At 37.4% G+C, this 23,519-nt stretch overlaps 2 protein-coding genes, 1 long non-coding RNA gene and 1 other non-coding gene across 4 annotated transcripts; 1 reads left to right on the top strand and 3 right to left on the bottom strand.

Moving 5' to 3' along the window:
- Positions 1-372: 372 nt before the first annotated feature.
- LOC141650347 (small nucleolar RNA R71) lies at positions 373-479 on the bottom strand. The gene has a single exon (XR_012546387.1). It is a non-coding gene; the product is annotated as a small nucleolar RNA R71 (small nucleolar RNA).
- A 16,361-nt stretch (positions 480-16,840) lies between these two features.
- On the top strand, positions 16,841-17,376 carry LOC141646110 (uncharacterized). The gene is made up of 3 exons (XR_012545347.1): positions 16,841-16,913; positions 17,069-17,157; positions 17,317-17,376. It is a non-coding gene; the product is annotated as an uncharacterized LOC141646110 (long non-coding RNA).
- Positions 17,377-17,788: 412 nt separating this feature from the next.
- Positions 17,789-18,989, bottom strand: LOC141649131 (uncharacterized). The gene is made up of 2 exons (XM_074457827.1): positions 18,806-18,989; positions 17,789-18,663 (listed from the first exon to the last, which is right to left on the bottom strand). The coding sequence occupies exons 1-2, from the start codon at positions 18,987-18,989 to the stop codon at positions 17,789-17,791; spliced, it is 1,059 nt and encodes a 352-aa protein (XP_074313928.1).
- A 57-nt stretch (positions 18,990-19,046) lies between these two features.
- LOC141649130 (uncharacterized) lies at positions 19,047-22,093 on the bottom strand. The gene is made up of 4 exons (XM_074457826.1): positions 21,643-22,093; positions 21,058-21,447; positions 20,768-20,935; positions 19,047-19,537 (listed from the first exon to the last, which is right to left on the bottom strand). Exons 1-4 carry the CDS (start codon positions 22,091-22,093, stop codon positions 19,047-19,049), a joined length of 1,500 nt encoding a protein of 499 aa, XP_074313927.1.
- Between the last annotated feature and the right edge of the window lie 1,426 nt (positions 22,094-23,519).

The raw sequence follows: 23,519 nt of genomic DNA, 5'->3' as shown, positions 1-23,519 counted from the left end.
GAAGCAACTATTGCCATTCACTCTGAGCCGACAGCCGCGAATCTCTATAAGGGATTTGCTTTACCTGGGACGGACCGAAAATTCGAGCCGAAGCCGTCCTATATCAACTTGGTTGAGAAAAACCAGTTTGGGGGAGCTGCAAATGAAGATGCAGCTAAGCACATGGACACATTTATTGATTATTGCTTTTCCATACCTCCACCAACCGGTGTGACCCAGGACCAGATAAAGGAGACCATGTTTATATTCTCACTCCGCGATGCTGCAAGGGAGTGGTATAGAGACCTGGATCGAGCTGCCAGTGGGATAACTGACTGGAATTCATTGGCCTTGGCGTTTTACAAGAAGTACTTTTCTGCCTCGAAGACCAATGCCATTAGAGCTCAAATCACGAGCTTTAAACATGGGCCTGATGAGAACTTTCATGAAGCATGGGTCCGTTTCAAGAAACCGATGCGAACCATTCCGCATCGTGGGTTTGAGAAGTTGAGCCTGTGCAATCAGTTCTGCAATGGGCTCTATGACGATCAAAGGGCTATCCTGGATGCGACAACTAATGGCAGATTCCAGGAGAACACGGGGGAGACTAAGGGGTGGAAGATCATAGATGACTTGGCCACCCACAAAGCTGAGTACGGGAATTCCCGGGGAAATCAAAGGAGAGCTGTTGAATCTCCTTCTGTAGCTGCATTAGAAGCTCTCACGGCCAGATTTGACAAGTAAGAATAAGAAGGAGCTTCCAAAGGAGGGATTTACCATGTAAATGCTGTTTCAGACGGTCCTTTCATCTGTAAAAGATGTGGAGCTGAGGGACATGTCTCAGACAATTGTCCTACTCCCGTTGAGTCTTGTGATGCCTTTCAACATTATAGGCAGACAAATACTTACTATGAGCCGAATGTCCACCCCAACTTGAGGTGGAGTAGCCAAAATGTCTTGAATCTGACTCAACCACCACAGCAGCGGCAGCAGCAGAACTATGTGTCCCCTCATAAGCAACAACAGTTCCAAAAGCCTCCGTATGTCCCACAGCAGCAGCAACAAACCCAAGGTTCTGATTTCAATGAGTTAAAGAATTTGTTGCTTAAGGAATGCCAGGCTCGAGAGGCCAGGATGAGGATGTTGGAGAGCCAAATTGCCCAATTGGCTAGTAAGAACACAACTCGAGCTCCGGGGCATTTACCGACTCAAACTGATCAAAAGGAGACCCTTAATGCCATTACCTTGAGGAGTGGGTCTATCCTTGAAGGGCCCGCTATGGCTGAGAATGTCACTGGAAAAGATGAGGCGAAACCGAGTCAGAAGAAAGCTGGAACGAACAAAAGAAGGAAAAAGACGATCAGCAGGTATGTCAGTCGATCGACTGACATACCCGGTCGATCGACTGAAGTGCGACAAACAGAAGCTTCTGGTCCTGTTGAAGTCAGTCGATCGACTGACCACCCTTGTCGATCGACTGAGATTGCTGCTGAAGGTGATTCTTTTCGTCCTCCAATGCCCGACAACCTGAGTGATCACTTGTTTCGGGGTACTACTGCCCCAAAAATATTGAGAACAGGCCCGAATGCTGATGGGTCCGTTCCGGTTCCGAAGTACGACCCTATGTCGATTAATGGTTCACATTTGAGACGGTCTGAAGAAGGGTCAAGCTACAACAAGGAGAAGGTTGTGGACTTCCAGCCTAAGTCCACCGATGCCGGCATGAGAGATTTAGAGGAGAGGGATAAGTTGCTACTTTCAGCCCCTTATCCAGAGAGATTGGTGCCAACAAAGGAACAGGTATCATTTAATAAGTTTGAAAAGGTTATTCGTAGTTTAAATGTGCAAGTTACTTTCCTTGAATTAGTCAATCAAGTGCCTGCTTATACAAAATTCATGAAACAACTCTTATCTAAAAAGAAGTCACTTGAAACTATGCACACTGTCGCACTCACTGAGGAGTCATGCTCATACTTGACCCATACTGCACCCCTTAAGCTAGAAGACCCGGGTAGTTTCTCTGTCCCATGTAATATTGGCACCTTTCCTATTGAGAAAGCCTTATGTGACTTAGGAGCCAGTATTAGTGTAATGCCCTTGAGTCTTGCTAGGAAGCTCAAATTGACTAGGTTTGCAGTAACTAACATGACAGTACAGATGACTGATCGCTCTGCGGTCCATCCAATAGGAGTCTTAGAGGACATCCCCGTGCAAATAGGGAAGTTCTTCTTCCCTGTTGACTTCGTGGTGCTAGATATGCCCGAAGATGCCCACATTCCCATTATTTTGGGTAGACCATTTCTCACACACTTCGCCGTGCGATTATTGATGTTGGTTCGGGTACTTTGACCTTTAAGGTAGGCAAGCATTCCATTGTCTTTGCCCATACAGCTAGGAAGAAAGACCCCATGTGGCCTGTCACTTGCAATACGATTTCTGAAAAGAAATCTTATTTTATACTTCCTGATATGCCTGTCTCTACCCCTACTCCTGTTGTGACACATCCGCCCCAGATTGGGAGCAAAGTGGAGGAAGATTCTACTGTTTTAGATATTGCAGGAGCTGGTTTGGGGAAGGAAGAGCCACATGTTGCTCCAGCTGTGAAGGAGCCAATTGTTCAAAGAGGCGGTCTAGGATGCCTTAGCTATGGCACTGATGAGGAGCCCGAAGATGAGCCAGTCAAAGCAACGGAGTCTGATCTGGATTCCGACAAGTCAGAGGAGGTCATTGAGTGGGAAGATGTCCGACATGTTGATCCGTTGAGCTTGACGGATGATGAAGTTGAGAAGTGTGCCGCTGAGAAGATGAGCACTGTTGAGGCTACCTTTTGTAGCCAGAAGCCAGTCAAGTGGGCTATTCCATGGCCGTTCTTGATCAACTATTAGTTGATTGAGACTTCTTCACAAACTATACATTTTATTTCCTTTCGTTGAACCTTTTTGTTTATTGTTTTGTGTGCGCGAAACTTTTCCGTTTACGTTTGCTTAGGATTTTAAACTCTTTAGATGGTTACTTTGGGTTTTGCGCAATTTTTGGGCGCGTATTATTGTGCATTTGCAGGTTTTTAGACCTTATTAGCTAATGTTCTCGAGCTAATTGAGAAATCAGAAAGTTACAGCAGTATTTCCAGTCGATCGACTGACCCTTATGGTCGATCGATTGAGTTGCACAGTTCCGGGATCTTCTGTTCCTGTTCACCTGGTCGATCGACTGGGTGAGATGGTCGATCGACCGTTGCCTGCTGCTGTACCTGTTCACGACCCTTCCCCTGCTGTGTTTGGTCGTTTTGCGGAATTGAGGGAGTCTTTCCTTCTCTTTATTTTCCGACATATTTCTGTTTCCTTCAATTTCTTCATCTTATGCACATTATACCGCTTCAAAAATTGTTTTCTCGGACTTAAGCGTGGTTCTTTTGTCTTTTCAGGTACTTATTGGTAGCACTGCTGGCTACTGAAACCTCCTAGCTCACGCTGATTTGGGGAGGTTTCCTTTTGCTGCGCTTAAAGTCTTGTGAGTTTCTAAGCCTTACTTCATGTCCTTTACATAATTTTCTCGCAAATTCCCGTTTTCCTTTTCTTTATTACATGATTTTGCACAATGGGGACATTGTGCGATTTGGTTTGGGGAAGGGTTTTGCGTCGCATATCATTTGCTTGCATTCACGTTTACATTTCAGTTTTGCATTTGTTTATTTCATCTCTCATATATACAAAAATTCAAAAAAAATTTGAAAAATTTGAACAAATTCCAAAAAAATTCACGTTTATTTTAGCATATAGGTCGAGTCGGAACGGTTGTATTTCAATGATGACAGTGCATTTTCAGCTGTTTATGCCTAAGCCTTGCTAATTGACATGTTATTAGTAGAATCATATATGCATAGTCTACGTGTTTTCGTTAAATTTCTTGCTGAACTTGAGACTTGACTTTAATTTTTGGCAAACTACTTATATATTCTGAGGTTTAGAGCTTATAATTGGTGACATTCATGACCAGTTTATCTAGATTGTGAGTAGTTACTCCTTATGAGACATGTACATAAATGTGCATAAATATGAACTTAATCTGCTTAATACATGTATGCATTTGGTTCGTGGTTAGTTGACACATGTGGAAAAGGTCTCCTTTTCTCAATTTTACCCATAAGCTCCACACTGCCAAAAATAGCCTTTTTGTCTCGTTAACTACATCCTACATTTAGCCTGCCCTTGTCAAGCTAGTAGTTTACGTTCTGGGATTGTTACTTTGTTTTTGGTAGCATATGCTCATGTTTGAGATGTTGTTGGGAAGATGAAAAAGGAAGGAAAGGAAGAAATAGAAAAAAAAAGAGAAAAAAAAAAGAAGAAAGAAAAATGATTCGAGAAAGAAAAAAAGAGTGTTGTACTGTATAGGCAGTCGATCGACTGGCAACATCAGTCGATCGACTGGGACCCGAGAAGAGAAAAATAAATTAATTCACATGATTTAAGTTTTATTTCATGGCGATTTTTGCTCCCATGTGCATTTATATCTATTGGGGAGTTGATTGATTATAATTATTTCAGAGATTGTGAGTTTTGTGCTTGCTATAGCACCGTATCGATTGAATTTTGAGCAAGAAGAAGGATGTTGTCATTTGGCTTTGTTTCGGTACTAGCTTGATCACCTGTACCCCCACGTTTCCATAAATGTTTTGCCTCTTTCTGCCCATTACCTCACATATCCACATTTACCTCGGCATGTGTCATGGTCATTTGTTTGGTTGGAATGCATATGTACGGTTGTAGAGATTATTTTCATATTAGATTGCAGGCATGTTCTTATAGGTCGTAGTTAGGTGAGAGTCATTATAAAATTACTTCTTTCTATCTTTTACATATACTCACCCGTATTCATTGAGTGATATGAGCGACCCGTGAGAGTCCATAATGATAAGTCTCTACAGTTGACAGTTCAGCAGTTTTTAACGACTACATAACTCGTTTGCATGATTCATATTGCTAATTGATTGTTAGTTGTTGCATTAAATTGGTTTAGGCTTTATAGTTGCATTTCGCTCTGAGATTGAACTCGTTCCATTAGGTTTTAGGATCGAGTCTAGTTCTTGCTTGGGGACAAGCAAGGGTTTGGTTTGGGGATGTTTGATGCGTGTCTTTTATATGATGTTTTACACCTCATTTTACACGCATTTCAGAGCTCATTTATGTGGTTTAAGGCTACTATTTGCCCCATTTCGTCTACTTTCGTATTTTTATGTAATATTGCAGATTTATGCGGAAATGGAAAGAAATCAAGCTAAATCCGTCCCCGAGTATGTTGCACTACATTTGACATGAAGAATTTACATAAGGAACGAGCTTGGTGCGCGTTTCGAGGCCCGAAACACAAATCCACAAGAAGTTAGAAGTCAAGAATCAGCTAAACCAGTCGATCGACTGGTCCCCTTAGTCGATCGACCAACTCACGACTTCCAAGAGCTACTGTACACAGCAGCTCAGTCGATCGACCGGTCACTGTGGTCGATCGACCAGACCGTACTTCAGACGTGAATTAAAAGATCGAGGAACTTGAAGCCCATGATACATTAGGTTTTGGAATAAGAACTACGTTGTATTCTATATAACGTAAGCTAGGTTTACAGATTAAGTATTCAGAAAATTATCAAGCTTTCATTCAGTTTTAGTTTAGCATTAAGAATTAGGGTTTCGGTATTCACTTTCGCGTTCGGCTTTGTTCTTTTCCTTCGCAATTCCACACGGTACTCTCCTGTTTATTTCAATTGTTCTGCTTTCATTTATAGATTTAGAATTGCTAGATCAGTTTCCCAAAGCCGAGTTATCATCTTATGATTTATTTAGCCGTTTTAATCATGAATTATGGAAGTTTATTAGTTAATTTTATTGTTGTTATCATTCCCAGTATAAGTAGCTAAATTAATTGTGCTAGGATGTAGGGGAATTATAGTGTAGGTGGCATAAAATTAACGTGACCTAAATCGCGTGTTGTTCGATCGACCAACATACCCGGTCGATCGACTGACCTCGTGAGTTTTATTTCGTTTTAATTGTTTTAATTGTTATGTTTGACGAATCGAGTGCACGCGACTAGTTGAATATCTAGGATTTGACCGACCCAATAAAGATCAAAAGATAGGGAAGGGAGATAGCCTACCTAATTAAGACGACTAGATTAGCGAGATGGAAATATATGCTAGTTTAGCCTTTTGAGTCACTTTTCAGGACGAAAGTCAGTATTAGTGATATTAGGGACCTGTAGCGAGATCGAAAGATGCTACTTGTGAGAGTGGACCGAGAGGACCTCTTATTTTCCCGTCTCACGTGTTTGATTTAGACCTACTTAGTATGCTGCCGCCGAAACTATAGTGAACTGACCATCCTAGTACCCCTTTTATATTTGTTTTCATCCGTTTGCTTAGTTTACTTTATTTTATTGCTCTTTAGCTATAGACCAAATCAATTAAAACCCCCACATATTCGTTACCTTAAGACCGAAATTAGACAACTAGAAATTACATCTGCCTCTCTGTGGTTCGACCCGACTGCCGCTATCTATAGTTGTAGTTGGAAATTATAAATATCATTTTTGGTACTCACAACGACGGGTATCACTTGCTATCCTTGTTGAAATTCGGATCAAAGTACTTAGCCAAAAGAGTAACTAGATTCCATTTACAATAAAAGTGGTGCCTTGCTTTCCACAATCAACATTGAGCCATCTTTCCACCAAAAGCCTTAGAGAATTGTAAGGCTTGGTGAATTCCCTTCCAATATTTAAGGCCGACTCAAGTAGAACACAATCGTGCTTGGTAAAGTGGTTAGTGTCTTTTCTTGCAATGATAGTATTCCCGATGACCTTGTGCCACACTCTAATGCCCGGATGGTGGACTAATAGAGCGCGACTAGCATGATAGTTCTCTAATTTCCTCCTGGAAATCGCCTCCCAAAGAGGAGCGGGGTCATATTCTTTGGGCTTCTTGTAATAACTAGGTGAATCACTAAGACCTAATACTTTACCCAAATCATCAAAGGTGATGCGCTTACTCACATTGGCAAGGCGGAACTCGATGTTTTCTCTAGTCTCTACCTTAGTCACTTTCAAAGAACTCAAGAATTCTAAGGTAAGGGAGGGGTATGTCAATTCTCTTGTAGCAAACAATTTTCCCAACCCCATGGCTTCAAAGAAGGCTTTTGTTTGTTCAAGGACACCCAATTTGTTCAAGGCATCTTCACATATGAATTTGGTGGGTAGAAAGGATTTCCTAGCATACTTGGCAAATGTATCCCTATGGGAGTTAGAAATGAAAATTACCTCCGGATAGTTTGATAATTGAGCAATTTCCGGAGTTGTTGATGTTGTTGCTTCCAAGGGAGGATTTTATTGTTGTTGAACTTCCAAGTTTGCACTAGCAACCACCATAGCCAATGAGGCTTTCTTTGCTTGAAGACATTTTTGTCTTGTTGAGAGTGCCTTTGCCTTAGGTGCCTTTGTTGATCCTTTTGTTCTTGCCATTGATGAAAATACCAAGAAAAGAGTGAAAATCTTCAATTTCCAAGTATACCCAAATCGATTTTAAGATGAAAGGCTTTGCCTTTGTAATTTCAAAAATTGACTCAAAGGTTGAAGATTTTGGTGCTTGGTTTGATTTTTGTTGGAAGAGGAGTGATTAATTGTTGTTAAAAGGAAGTTTGGATTTGATTTTGTTGAATTTGGTTGAGGAAATCTTGTTTTGGTGATGGAGAGGATGAGGGTTTTGAGTTTTGGGGTTTATAGGTAGTGTTTTGAATGAATGAATGAAGAAATGAATGTGGGAGGGGGGGGGGTATTTAAAATACCCGAAAATTTCAAAACTGCAGGGGAAGACGGGAGTCTTTCCTTCGGGACGCTCGGATTCCGCCTATTTTGGGTCCAGGATTCTCGCCTAAAGACGGGCGTCTTTTAGCAAAGACGCTCGGATTTCTGAAGACGAGCGTCTTCTCTACCAGGACGCTCGGATTCTTCGACAGTCCCAAATTTCAAATTTTCAGTTAAAAATGGACGGGCGGATTTTGACAAAGACGCCCAGATTGCGTGAAGACGAGCTGATTCCCCTTGAAGACGCTCGGATTCTCCCTGGTCTACCCGGATTAAGTTCCATCCGTGCACTTGCATATCCCGTGTCATTTTTCATTCTTCAAATCCCGTGTTCTTCATTGTAGGGCACTACTAAGGCATGAATAGCCTAGGCAAATGCTATCCCCACACTAAGCTAAAGCACTACACATCAATAAACTCATTAGTCCCTCCCTCACTTCTCTCAAAAATGATTATTACCTTGATCAAAGCATAAAAATCCAAAAATGACAAAAATGCAATGTAAGAATTAAAATGCGAGTTAGGGAGTTAGAAATATTTACAAATGGTGGTTTAGGGAGGACTCCACCAAACTCTCATCCTTAGTGAGATGTCATGGGGGCATGTCCAAGGTGTTGTTGATGTTTCTCAACACCTTGAAGATGTAGTCAAAAGCTTGTTCATTATCATGATAAAGATCTTCAATAGATCTTTGTCCTTGTTGTGCTTCATGTCGGTCTTGATCGATAGCATTACCAATATAGGGATTGAAAATCCCTTCAAACTCATCGTCCTAAAGACCACAAACTTCATCTACTTGGTCACTAAAGATCTCTTCAGTTGATAGAGACAACTCTCCCACTTTCTTGTCTTGGCCAATGAGGCCGTCCTCTTCATTGCTTGACCTTGGTGAGCTTTTCAAGCTCTCTTTGTTACAATTCACTTGCTCTTTTAATGGAGCATCATCAATTTTCTTCTTCCATTGGAATTCCGACTTCTTCCTATCATCCTTCCGGCTATAATGATCAACCATAAAACATGGTTCATGCAAACGGGGAGCTCTTATGGTCTTGTCAAGATTGAAAGTTATGCTCTCATCTCCCACTTCTAGAGTGAGCTCTCCATGCTTCACATCAATCACCGCACCCGCGGTGTGTAAGAAAGGTCTTCCTAGAATGATTGGAATGTTGGAGTCTTCTTCCATGTCAGCAATGACAAAGTCCACCGGGATAAAAAATTTCCCAACTCTTACGGGAACATCTTCCCATATCCCTAATGGTGTCTTCGTCGATCCATCGGCCATTTGGAGTGTGATATTGTTGCATTTAAGCTCTCCCATCCCTAACCTTTTACTCATCGAGTACGGCATAACACTCACACTAGCCCCTAGATCACATAAGGCTTTGTTGATTGTGGTGTCGCCAATGGTACACGGTATTGAGAAGCTTCCCGGATCTTTGAGTTTTGGAGGTGAACTCCCTTGAAATATTGCACTACTCACCTTAGTGAAGGCGATAGTTTCAAGCTTCCAGATTGACTTCTTCTTTGTGTGGATATCTTTCATGTATTTCGCATAGGTCAGCACATGATTGATTAATTCCGTGAAAGGAATCGAGACTTCCAAATTCTTCACAATTTCCATAAATTTTCCAAGTTGGTCATCAAATTTGGGCTTGGCTTGACGACTTGGAAAAGGAAGTCTAATAACAATGGGCTCCTTCTCCTTGACCTTGTCTTCATTTTTCTTTGAAATTTCTTCTTTTGATGGTTCTCCATCCTTGGAGTTTTGCACAATTTCTTCTTTGTCACTAGCTTCCACAACTTCATCCTCAACTTGCTTCTTCGATGCTTCATACCTTGTACCACTTCTCAAGTGAATGGCACTAACCGTTTCATGTCTTGGGGGATTACTTTGAGGTGGTAATTGCCCCTTTTGTCTTTGTGAGCTTGAAGATGCTAGTTGAGTCAATTGGGTTTCCAACATTTTGGTGTGAGCTAGGATGTTGTTGATGGTGATTTCCTTTGCTTGACTATCTTTTTGCATTTGAGTGAAAAACTCTTGTTGATTCTTTTGCATTTGGAGGACCGCTTTTTGAACATCAAAACCTTGGTCATTTTGTTGATTGTATGGAGTTTGATTTTGGTAACCATGGTTTTGGTTGTAAAAGGGTCTTTGATTTTGGTTTCTCATGGGAGGTGGGGTGTATGTTGGTTGAGGGTTTTGAACATTTTGGCTTTTGTATGAGAGATTTGGATGGAATTTGGTGTTTTCATTGTAATAGTTGGAATAAGGGGTACCACTCTTGTATGCTTGGAAAGCATTCACTTGTTCATTTGTTCCCCTACATTCACTTTGGTCATGTCCCAAAGTTCCACAATTCTCACATATCCCACTTGGGATTGATGAAGATGCCGTCATGGCATTAACCTGATGCTTTGGTGATTTTGAGGCTTCTTCAAGTCTAGCCATAGCTTTTTCAAACTTCAAATTGATGGTATCAATGTGAGCACTAAGTTGAGCACCTAATTGAGTAATCGAGTCCACTTCATGCTTATATAAGGAATACTTTGAAGCTTATATAAGGAATACTTTGAAGACATTTGCAACACATCATACACACAAGAAGAAGCATACACCTACATACACGATACTTAGAGAAATATAAGCATTGTCGTTGTCATACAATTATTCTCCTAAATTATATAGTGAAATCCTCTCATGGCTTGGTGCCCGTGGTTTTTTCCCATTCAAGGGTTTTCCACGTACAAAATAATTTGTCTATTATTGTTGTTTTTACTATATCCATAGCATACATTCTTACCTTGACGACCTGACCAATAGATCAATTAGAGCTAGTTAACCCTACTTAAATCTACCCGACTTGATTTCGCCTTGCGCAAAATCCACACAATACATTTAGCATAGTTTATTCAATCGTTGTTGTTTTATTTATCGTCATGCGTAGCTAATTTCTCTAATGCTAGGATTAGGGGAGCCATGATAGTAAAACAACAATGCGATAATTAGTTTAGGAGGTATTTGTTGTGAGAATTGTTTTATAGCAATATAACGGTAATTATTAGGTTGAGTGCACGCAACTGAATTAATTAATCTAGTTAAATTAAGAACTAGATCGGAAGATTGGAATGAATAGACCTGTTATGAACAATAGATTGGAAGCTATTTAGGAAGAATCTAGGGCGGATGGCGGATCGGAAGGACCTTTCCACTACCCTTCTCACATCAGACCGACTGGCCTTACCTTTAGCCGATTTGCGTAATATCATGGTGAACCAACATCCTAGCATCTTTATCTTTATTTGATCATTCTCTATTTCATCCTTGCCTATTTTAATTGTTGTTTATTTTATTGTTTTTATTTTAGTTCATCAGTTTAGTTAAAACAATCAAATCAACCCCCCCCCCTTGTGACCATTGACAGACTAGATAATAAGCAGATAGTGACCGCCTCCCTGTGGAGTACGATACCCGATTTACCTCTGCTATATTAGTTAGAGTCGGTTGCTTTATTATTGATAGGGTCGCGACAGCCATGTTAGTCACGACGTCTTAACCCTGAGCAACTAACTTTGTGTCAGATTCATGTCGTGTTGTCGGGTCGTGTCAATGATGGCCACCTCTAAAATTTAGTACCCTTAATAAACTAAGCGCTAACAATTAGACCTAGAAAAATCAACCTGACCGGAAAAGGCTAACCCAAAACCCGAAAGTGACCCGAACTACAACACTTGAATATGACCCGAAGCCCGAAAATGACCCGAGCTTTCTTGACCCGTAACAAACCCAATCTAAAACCACCAAACCTGAAAATGACCCGGCAAAACATAACTTTAATTAACCAAAAAAAACTTTAAATGACTTTCTTTTCTCCTAATCATTGACCCGAAAATTACCTAACCCGAACTAACCCATCCCGCTTGACCAAAACAGACTTGTAACCCAAATTAACTCGAAAATGTAACAAACCCGAAATAACCCGACCCGAATTAGCCCGACCCGAATAACCGGTTTACTAGGTCTACTATCAACAAGCTTATATTTCCACTACCTCGGTTAATGAACCTGATGTCTCAATCTCAATTTCTATTTAAAAAGGTTGTGCTTTTTCACATACGAATTTTACTTTTTCACATACGTTTTTTACGATATTACCCTTATTATTATCAAGTAAAAAAATAAAACAAAACCTACAATCACTCAACCACCACCGCCTTCTCAGTGGGTAGAACACCAACCGACCAACCCCAGCCCCCTCCGCCCCCCCCCCCCCCCCCCCAATCCCACAACAGCCGCACTACCACCAACCGCGCCGATGCCTGCTCAGGACGTGATTGTTGGAACTGGGTTTTAGGAGAGGATGTGATTGTTAAAGCTACTATTTTAAATGCTTATGCCAAAACTGGAATGTTAGATTTCGCAGTCGTCTTCTTCAATGGCATATCTTATCTATATAAATTGAGAAACATTTCAAGCATTTGTGTGCATCCACGTCATTATGGTGAGTTTTTTTTTCTCTTCAGTGGACCCCATCGACAAAACAACTTAATTAATAACATTTTGATGTTAATTTAGAGTTCATTATTTTTTTAAATCAATTTTTTAAGTATATGATTTTTAGTATAAGATTATGAAATTATACAATATATACCAAAATTATTAATTTTTCTTAATCCAAATCAAAATTACCAGAAAAAAAATCATCAAAGGACAATTTCCGATAAAAAAAAAGCGCAAAATGAGTGAGAAAAAGAAATACTTGAATGATTAAAAAATAAAAAAAATAGGAGTACAAAAACTAAAGAAAAAAAATATTTGGACGATTTTTTTACCAGTTCTTATTTTTTTTTTTTGACAAAGGTTTTACCGGTACTTATTATGTAACTATAAAAGATGATTTGCATGTCAATTACCATTGTGGACAAAGACGATATTTGATGGCATTGACCATCATATCGTGGACCATCGACATACATGTAGACGTGTGAATGAAAGAATTAAATTGAAGTAATTTAAAAATCAACTTTGAGTGGGGATGAACATGTAGTGTGGTTGTGTGAGATTGAGAGGCGTTTTAGAAAGAGAGTCAAGGGTATGACTGAATGAACGCATGAGGAGCTCGGAGCGGCTGAGAGATCGGGTTCTTATATGTAACATCTATTAATGTATAATGGGAAACTATTAGGGATTGATTGTGGGTTGGAATGGGCTTGGGGATAAGATTTCTCTATTGATTTTTTTTTACAACAATAAAGCGATTCATTCATATAATATATTGTACGTTACAAGAGTGCCGAGTTACGAAAAGTATATCTTGAGTAAATAGTTGCTAAGTTGTGAGCAATTCTAACTTCATTGATGTTACAAAAGCGAAAACAACACTTATTAAACTTATGGCTATACTCCTTAATTTTGTCTATTGTATTGCAAATATGTACCGGAACATTATCTTTCTGATTAAGAGCTTCAACAAGTTGCTGAGAAGGTATGAGAAAGATAGCTTCCGAATGGTTGTATTCTAATGCCCATTGCACAACCATGAGCAATGATGCTGATAGCGTCTGAATTAGTGTAGAGGACTTTGTCGTTCTTCCATATATTTCATGAGTGTCCTCGGCAAACCAAGCATTTCATGAAATTCCATAATGCTTCCCTCGAATTGCTGCAACTTGTATTCGGTGAGCATCATTATTGGTGTGTTGTACTGGAGTTCCGCTATGTGGTAGTTGCTTATTGATCCTTGTATCGTCAAATAAGAGTAGTTGCTGATGTGCAAGCTCCTTACTTCGAATTAGTATTTGGTGTGGAGTAACATTCTTCTTTCGGAACTCAATATCATTTCTAGCTAGCCAAATGGTCCATAATATGGAACAGAACATGGTTGTACTGTACCTAGAACCCTGACGATCATTCTTCAAAAGATAAGAATCTGACCTCCATTTTGGTAGAGCTATATGTTGGTTCATAGACGCACATATTCCTAGATCTCCACTTTTCCATATGAGTTGACTCATCTCACAATGCCTAAATAGATGATCGGCTGTTTCGTTGACCCTTTTTGCATAAAATACAATGAGGCGGCACTTGCAATCCTTTCTTTAATAGACGGTCTTTTGTTGGTAGAGCATTGTGCAACAATTTCTCTATTGATTGTTTTCCTTCAACCACGTTTTGTAGCCAAATATGGCTCATTATTTGTACTCGGCTTTGAGGACAAAATCTTTTAAAAATAAGAAAAAAATATTTATTGAACAAATTCTGATTACAAATTTAATAGCTTACACCAATCAATAGTTTACGTTTACATATATCGTTAGGGGATCAATAAAGAATACTTACATTATTGAATGGGTTGGAAGAGGTACTCTTTATAATTGAACTAGTGTAACACCCGTGAAAAATCACGAGGTTGTGTACATTTTTTTTCTAAAGATGACTATAAATTTTAGTTATTATATAACCAATTCTATTTATTGAACATGTGTACTTTTTAAAAATATAAAAGAAATAATATAATATCATTATAAATATAAAAATATAAAAATGGAAATTATAACATTCAAATTTCAGAACTTTAAGATATGTAAATTAATTAATAAGATAACATATGATAATGTTAATAGGAGTAAGCAATAATTCGCTTTCAAATTGATCGATATTGAGCTTAATAATAATCGGGTTATAAATTTAATCGAGTCCATAACGGGTCGGGTTGGGGATCGGTTTCGAGTTTGATAAAATGAAAGAGATAATGAATTTAATCTTAAAAAAAAAAGGAGTAGTAAAAAACAATATTAACCGGAGGCGTAGTGAAAATAATTATATAACCAATTTTATTTACTGAACATGTTTACTATTTAAAAATATATATACATAAATTATAACATTCAAATTTGAGAACTTTAAGATAAGTAAATTAAAAAAATAACACATGATAATGTTAATAGGAGTAAAAATTGTAAGACGGGATTAAAATGAAACAACTAAGACATAGTTGAAAAGGAAATTATAACTTACAAATTTAAGTACTTTAAGTAAAAAATCTTTTCATAATGAATTTTTAATTGAAAGAACAAAAAAAATAACAGTTTATGTGTCGTGTTTAGAGGTCGGACATACGTATGCAACATTTTCATTTCAAATTGGGTCGTGGTTAGAGCCCAACTTGAATAGCCCAAACAAATAATCCAGAGCGTTCATTATGCACAATCATTTTTTACAATCAAATTATGAAAATTTAGAAAATCAATATCATCTTATTCATGTCCTTCTGATATCGTCCTCAACCTTCACTTAAATCATCATCAAAATCAACTTAATGAATTCAAACTTCTTCTATCCTTCGTTCTCAAACTCGATCCATCTCAGTCACCACTTTACCATTGAAGATTATTCACAAGATTCGACATTTCTTCATTAATTTACGAAATCATCGAAAAATGACAATAAAAATCGTGAAAATGGTTGATTTATTATGTTATTATTGTAGATCAAGGTTCATTTTTTTCCGATCTACAATTTTGTCTTTATTTATTTATTTTTTTTTAATTCCGGTAAAGTAGTAATTGTTTTTAATTTGTACTATATTGTTTTTTTTATTGCATGTTCTTGGAAGTTGTTGAAAAGGCACTCCAGATCTTCTAAAATGATGGATATGCTGATATTAAGGTAATTATTGTAGATCAAGGTTCGTTTTTTCTGATATACAATTTTGTCTTTATTTTTTTTTTAAAAAAATTCTGGTAAAGTAGTAGTCCACGTTTTTTAATTTGTACTATAATTTTTTTTATTGCATGTTGTTGGAAGTTGTTGAAAAGGAACTCCAAATCTTCTAAAATGATGGATCTGTTGATATTAAGGTTATTATTGTAGATCAAGGTTAGTTTTTTCTGATATACAATTTTGTCTTTTTGTTGTATGAAATTTCGCATTTTTGTTTAAGTATTCTCAGTGGGACGGAAGAAGTAAACTTCTTGTGATCTGGGCTATTATAGCAATTGAGACTTTTTGATTAAATAAACAATCATTTTATTCTTTTGGGTGTTTTTGTTTTCATTGTGCGGCAACCAATGCAAGGTTTCACTCAGAAGATTGTTCAGACGATGAAGAGTGGGAGATTATTTGCATCTCAAGGAGGTCCTAAAATTTTATCTCAGGTCTGGCATTATTTTTCACAGAAGTTGCGCAGATTCTCATATGAGACGGTATCTTGATAATATTATCGTGAGACTGACCCAAATGATAGTTAAATAGTGAAAGTAGTTAGAATCAATCTCCTCGGGTAGTTTAAGATATGATCAAAAAAATTAGAATACCCAGATCGTGTTTTTGATTGATTTTATTCTTGTATGTGAGTTTAAGTTAAATGGGTATTAATTTATTGTGTTAAATATTGTATTCTTTTGATTTTTGTTTGATTGTGATTAGTAAAGTTTTGATTTTTTGATGTTTATTTTCATGTGTTTTGTATTAATTTTGTTTAATTATTGTATTAGTTTGATTTTGTTTTGTGATTGGAGAAAATATTTGATTTTTGGTGTGAAAATGGTATTTTAGCTTGAGTTTTAGGTAACCATTTAATTATTTTCATGTGTTTTGTATTATTTTTTGTTTATTTATTGTTTTATTCTGGTATTTTGTTTCATTGGGTGTAGTAAAGATTTGATTTTTAGGCGTCTATATATTTATGTGATTGATTTTTAATATATTTTTGTTGATTTGCTAATTAAGGAAAGAATAATTCTTTCATTGTGTAAATTGTAGAATAGATGGTGCTTTATTTTGAAGATGTCACATCTATGAAGTAATGGGTTTGTTTTGGCTAGATTTTGATTGTATTCACATTTCACAAGTTACTTGTGATTAATTTGATTGTGTTTTGTTTTTCCCGATTTCTGGAGTTATTTGTGACATGCTCACATACATCAACTGTAATGTCAGATTGAGAATGAATATGGATCAGAAAGTAAGGAATTTGAGGCTACAGGCGAAGCCTATAGAAACTGGGCTGCAAAAAATGGCAGTTGGTCTGAATTCTGGAGTTCCGTGGTTGATGTGCAAGGAAGATGATGATCCTGACCCAATGGTAAGATGATTTTCTCATGTGACTTCTTAAACTCTATGGAGTTATTAACAGAAGTTTGGCACTTTTCAAAATTTTAATGCGATTTCATAAAGTGTATTTTAATAGATGGATCAACTGATTAGTTTTTCCGGGTTCTACCTATGCATTGCTGATAGATAAACCCATGCAATGGTTTCTACTGTGATTATTTCAAGCCCAACAAACCAAACAAACCACTGATGTGGACTGAAGCTTGGAGTGGATGGTAATTAAAACTTTAACTTTGTTGCTGAATATAAAGGAATCTTTCAGATTTTTTTTGGGTGACAATTTTACACTGCCAACACTATAATTGTTTTTAAATTTGTACTATAATAGTTTTTTTTTTAATGTGATTGATCGATAATAGTATTGTCATTTGCAGAGTTAGATTTCTTTTAATTGTACTTTTCCTGAACCCTGCTGCTGCAACAATTTGTGAGGTAATAATATCTGTTTCCAATACTTTTAATTTGTAAATAAGTTTTAAATTATGGTTGTGAATAGAATTGTAAATGTTCGCTGTTGTGTTTGTAATGAGGTGAGGTGATACTTAAAGTGTTGGAGAGCTTGTAGAAGAAGCATTGCCAATCCCGTCTTACAAATAAGAGAAGGTAACCTTCTCTGTTATATGTTCTATTAGCTCATCCTTATTGCCAGTATAGCTTTTCGTAATGTAACATTATAGTCAATATTGTGGTTATATTAGTTGCATCAAATTATTAGATTTATAAGACGAATGAGAAAGGAAAATGAAAGAACAAATTAATTAAAATAAAAGATAAATTACTTTAAATAAGGTTCTAATACAAACAAAAATAGAATAGGGTATCAAATCACGAAAATCTAAGACAAATTTATTGTTTGTCGAAAATCTCCTTGTAAACAACATTAGATATTTTATTAGTCACTCCTTTGTCTTCATCTAGAAGAAGGACTTTTAGACCTTTCTTACTTGTAACCCTAGATAAGGCAACGTACAATTGCCCATGGGTGAAGACTGGTCTAGGAAGATAAAGTCCAACATGGGATAGAGATTGCCCTTGACTTTTGTTAATAGTCATGGCAAAGCAAACCGCTAAAGGAAATTGTCTCCTTTCGAGCTTAACAGGGAACATGGTAGTGTCGGAAGGTGTCAAGGTGATGAGGGGAATATAGACTTTGCTACCAACATGATTTCCAGAAATAACAGTTGCACTTATCACTCGATTTCCTTGATGATTTACCTCCATTCGGGTGCCATTGCACAATCCATTTGCTTGGTCGATATTTCTAAGAAGCATGACTATAGCTCCAACTTTCAGTTTTAAACTGTGATTGGGTAAACCAGAACATCTGACAGAGTTGAGAAACTCAGTAGAGTAAAGTTCCCGAACCCCACAATTGGTCTCTTCCATGCTGATTTCATCAGAGCGTAAGTAAACTTTCTCCTCCTTTTGAATTTGATCCAAGACATAATCGTTTACCACTTCGACGACATCATGAGTAGATGCTAGTACAGCTCTTTCAGTGAAGTACTGAGGGTCACCTAGATGATCTTTTAAAGATGGGTACGTGCTCTCTACAATGGTAGGTATTGGATCTAATCCAGGCTGTATTAGTATATCTTTGGGTAATTCAATGTTAGCTACACCATCATTTGGGCCACCAGCTAAACCATCACCGACTTCGAGAATCCACTCTGAAAATTGTCTGATTTCATCAACGTCATATTTTTCGTAAGCTTCAAAACCTTAAATTTAATAATTAAATAAGAGGGTCAGAATTGAATTACAAAGTAAATGTAACTATGGTAGCATTATAGTAGAAGCTGATGGTAAAATTAAATAGACATTATGTTTTAACCTTGCAATATCTCCCTAAAGGAGAAGAACTGATAGCATCACCAACAATATCTTGCCTGCTTCCTTTAGGTATAACAGGCATGATTTGTCGAAATTCACCGTCAAAGACCACAACTTTTCCTCCAAATGGTTTTTCAGGGTCTCCTTCCAGTGAAGTTCTCATGATATCTCTCAAGCTTCTATCAAGAGCTTCAAAACAATAACGATTAACCATAGGTTCCTCGTCCAATATGATAAGCTTTGCCCTTTTTTATAGCTCTGCCAAATCGGTTCATGGTCGTATTCCATGACACGTGGAGTTTTCATCGACATAAATAGGTATGCTTAGTCGGGCGTGGGTTGTCCGCCCTCCTGGAAGAAGGATAGCTGCAATGCCACTTGAAGCGACAGCTATAATGATTTCACCTTTCGACCTTATTCCAGCGCATAAGGTTTTCCAGAGGAAAGTCTTACCGGTTCCCCCATACCCATAAACAAAGTATACACCACCTTGATCATTTTCAACGGAGTACATGATTTTTCTATAAATTGACTTATGTTCATCTGTCATTGAAGAATTAAGCACTTCATGTTCCTTCTTCAAAGCATCTTTATCGTAAGATAACTCATCTGCCAAGAGCCTATTCGAGCACGTAGCAAGAATGTCAACGTCCGGATATGGCATGTTGTCAAACTTACGCAGGGAACTACCATTTCTTTGCAACCAAGATTCAATCTCGGATAGTGCGTAAGTCTGCAACTGCTCGTCTGTGAGTTGTAGATCTGTAATCACGAAAAATCCAAAAATTTCGGTTAATAGAAGAGAACGTTACTATATGGAACTACTGAATAACGTAAATTATGGATCCAAGTACCTGGGTTACGTAGTTCCATTCATCTTCTGTGTAAGATATCATCTGATAATAACTTCCACGTTTTCTCCCACACTAATTCCGGCTTCACTAAGCTATTTGTGAGCAAAAGGGTTGCGAAAAGATTCCTAAGCTAAAATCCCGTCCCCCAATAACGCGCTTCCTCAATGGCATCAATGTACTCTTTATCATCACCAAGTAAGCCTAAAGCATAGCAGGCCTCTTTGAAAGTTGTGTGAGGGACTCCATTTACAGTTCTAATATCTTTATATGATTGGGTCCTTTTACAAAGTTCAGTAGAGTTCTCAAATAGTACCTCTCACCACCATTTGGAGACATATGATACATTCTACCAAGAGTAAATCCTTTTTCCCTCGGTTTCCATACCCTTTCCTTTTGTTTCCATACAATTTTTTGTGGAAACTCACAATATGTTAGATCTCTACCATCAGATTTCAAATTGTTATATTCCATCCAAGCTGTGAATTTTGTCCTACCTCCTTAAGTCCTTTCAACCACTTCGTCAATTGGATCGTCATCATGGAAAATAACGTTTTGCTCATTAGGTAGATGATAATCCAAACTTAAAACAGGGGGGTCCTATAGTGAATAGGAAAGGCAAAAATTCTCCAAATTGCTTCACATGGTGAAATGTAACGGCAGTCGTAGTATTCTTATATTTGATCAATTTGATTTGGGTCTTGACTACCTATTAAAAAAAAGGCATCATAAGACATTTAAGTGTAAATTTTTATGCCAAAAATTATGAAATAGAAAATAAATGAATAAAATTGAGTACCATTATTGCTGCGAGTTGCACTAACAGGGACATGGTCATATCCTTTATTAATGTACTTGAATAAGTACTTGATGGATCTTGCTTGGTTGCACTATTCAACGTTAATGTGAGTACGATATTTCAACAATAAATCTGCATTATATGGAACAACATATCCGTTATGAATGGTTTTACCATTTTTCTCAATTGTTGTTCCATTCTCCCTTCTCTTATAAACTGGATAACCATCACCGTCAACAGTAGTTCTTTCATTAAACCTCTATGGAAACTTTTTAGAGCAAATTCCATCAATCATGCATGGCGCATCTAGGTTAAGTTCTCCACATGGACCATGAATCATACAATCTTTGACTGCTGCATAAAGGGCTGGGTTTTCTAAGGGGTCTGGAATTTCAGCACTTATAACACGGTCAACATCGACGGCTTCTGGGAACTTGTCATCCCTTTGTAAAAATAGCAAAATATGAGCATGAGGGAGGCCACGTTTTTTGAATTCAATAGTGTAAACAACTGGGAAAAAAATCCGAAAAAAAAAACTAGTTAATTAAATGGAGTTAATTATCAAAATTATTCCAGCTAAAGATTATAAAAGATATGTTTAAGAAGTAAACTAAATAAAATGATAAATTCACCTGCCCTTGTTCGTCCAAAAATATGTCGTTCTTTAAGGTCTCGCATGAGCTCGCCGAGTTTCAACTTAAATACTCGAGTAAGTATATCAGGTCTATTCTCTGGCCGTAGTCCTCTTTTTTGAACAAACCTAATAATTTCAGGCCATTTTGGGTTGCATGTGAAGGTAATAAACAAATCAGGATACCCACACCACCTGTAAATGGTCAGTGTATCTTGATATGTTTCTCTCATGTAACCCTTACTCCCTTTAAAAGATGAGGGGACAATGAAACGAACACCAGCGGAGGACGGGTTCGTTTGTCCTATAGCGGCTGCATTTTCTAGATTCTTGAAGTTCTCCGACCGCAACTTTGGTTGGTTGAAATGGATGTACTTTAAGCGGTCAGATTCTATTATCGTGCAACCGTCAGCAACGAATTGTTGAAATAGTTTTCTGACAAATAAATAAAGTTAGAACAAATTTTTTTAAAGAAACCATATATTTAAACACTAAATTAATTGAAGGTTTAAATAATAAAAAATAAAAATAAAAAAGTAAAAAATTAATAAGAACAAAAAAATTAATTAGGTCCAAAAGAATATACCTCTCATCAAAATAGTTGGATATTTCTTGGCTGATGATCTGTCTTGAATAAAAGCAAACCATTCCCTCAAGGTTAACTTACCCCTAGTGTTCTCATTGCTACTTGAAGATGCTATAGAATGTTGACTATGAGGGATACCAAGTTTATGACCATCCTCTCCACGCTGAAAGAGAATAGGGTATTGTAAGGCTAAATAAGACGCATGTAGCTCTGATATACGTTGTAGTCTACCAGAGCGTTCCTCAACCACAATATCCCTACTATCAACTGTGTTCTCCATATCTCCCACAATAAGGGCAGCCACCTCCGAGACAGTAGGTAAATTATATGTCCTCCCATCTGTATTACGTGCACTAATGAGCCTTAACCTCACCTCACCATCAGCACCTTGGTGCAGCCGATCTCTAGCCATTCTAAATGATTTTGCCAAAACATTGTAACGATCAACCATTTCTTTTAAATCCTTCATTAGATCATCGTCAAACTGAATACCATTAGTAGAGCTGCATATATAATTGTTCAAGATTAAAATATTAAACTGAAGAAAAATTGACTAAAACTTTAGAAAACTTTGAAATAGAAAAAAAAAAGGCTAACCTTAGAGCGTTCTTCCTGTGCTTCAACTCCTCTTCGGTGTCGTAAATATAAAGTTGACAAAATTTGGGTTATTAAATGTGTATTTTCCCCACCTATTTTAAATGTGTAAGGACCCCTACCTTGGTTCACTGAATGATCTATTTTGCCACACATAGATGTAAATGAAATCATATTATTGTAACTACGTATGTTCTCAATAAAATGTTTACTTTTGGGGTGTTTTCGCATCAAGAGATCACATAACAACTTTGGAGGTTTTTTATAAACGGAAGTTCTACTATTCCATTTTTCGTCCTTTTTGCATGCATTTTGAGGAGACGGGATTTTCTAGAGTGAGATACTGCATTGGAATACGTGAAGGCACGGTTTACGAGGCAGTCGGGCACGAGTTTAGGCTGAATTGAAGGAAGAAGACTCGATCGAGTGGTTTCATTATTCGATCGAATGGTTTTTATAGCCTGGGTTGATCGATCGAGTAGTTATTTACTCGATCAAGAGGTGCTGAAAAGAGAGGTTACTCGATCAAGTAACTAATCTACTCGATCGAGTAGATTTTCTGGCGTTTTACTCGATCGAGTGGATTTATTCTACTCGATTGAGTGGTTTCTGCTGGCGTGGGCTTTAATTAGCCCGTAAGCTTGTTTTAGCTTTTGGACTTAGTTTATTTTCTATTTAAGCATTACGTTACTAGGTCATTAGAGATCATCTATTTTATTATCATCGACACTTTATTTCAGTTTTTCATCTATCATTTTCATCCTTCACTGTAACTTTATTTTCGGATTATTTCGCTCGGATTTACGTGTTCTTTACGCCGGACTCGCACGATTGTAATCTCTTTCTCCTTCCTTAATCATAATCTCTATTTCGTTTACTTTAATTCTTCGTTTGGCTTTATTTAATTTCTGCCCTAATTCTCTTTTATGCAATTTAATTATCGTTTTAATATGTTGAATGCTGGTTATTTATCTGCTGTTAGTTTTGATAGTATTAATAGCAATATGAGTAGCTAAATCTATTTAATGTCGGGATTAGGGGATCTACGGTAGAAATGTGACGATGTAGTGAATAGTTTAGATGAATTAATGTCGAGATTCTGTCACCATAGCAATTTAATTGTATTTACCGACTTAGTTGAGTGCACGCTTCTGAGTCACCCTTTTAATCTGGCTAAAATTAATTCTGGATCGAAAGATTGGACTAAATAGGCCTGCTATGACAGTAGACTACCCTGACGAGGACGAAAGTTAAGTTAATGGTAATTTAGGATAGAAAGTGGA

Source organism: Silene latifolia, chromosome 3 (assembly GCF_048544455.1).
Source record: "Silene latifolia isolate original U9 population chromosome 3, ASM4854445v1, whole genome shotgun sequence".
NCBI classification, from domain to species: Eukaryota; Viridiplantae; Streptophyta; class Magnoliopsida; order Caryophyllales; family Caryophyllaceae; genus Silene; species Silene latifolia.
Note: the sequence above shows the minus strand (reverse complement) of the source record. Positions and strands in the feature narration are given on the sequence as shown.

What these genes read in the sequence shown, in the direction of transcription:
- LOC141649131 (XM_074457827.1), bottom strand. Translation starts at nt 18,989, where the DNA reads ATGGTTAATCGTTATTGTTTTGAAGCTCTTGATAGAAGCTTGAGAGAT. An exon ending in TATTGTTGGTGATGCTATCA is followed by an intron (nt 18,664 to 18,805) that starts GTTCTTCTCCTT and finishes ATTAAATTTAAG; the next exon opens with GTTTTGAAGCTTACGAAAAA.
- LOC141649130 (XM_074457826.1), bottom strand. Translation starts at nt 22,093, where the DNA reads ATGGTTGATCGTTACAATGTTTTGGCAAAATCATTTAGAATGGCTAGA. An exon ending in TCCAACTATTTTGATGAGAG is followed by an intron (nt 21,448 to 21,642) that starts GTATATTCTTTT and finishes GCACGATAATAG; the next exon opens with AATCTGACCGCTTAAAGTAC. An exon ending in TTTTGGACGAACAAGGGCAG is followed by an intron (nt 20,936 to 21,057) that starts GTGAATTTATCA and finishes TTTTTTTCCCAG; the next exon opens with TTGTTTACACTATTGAATTC.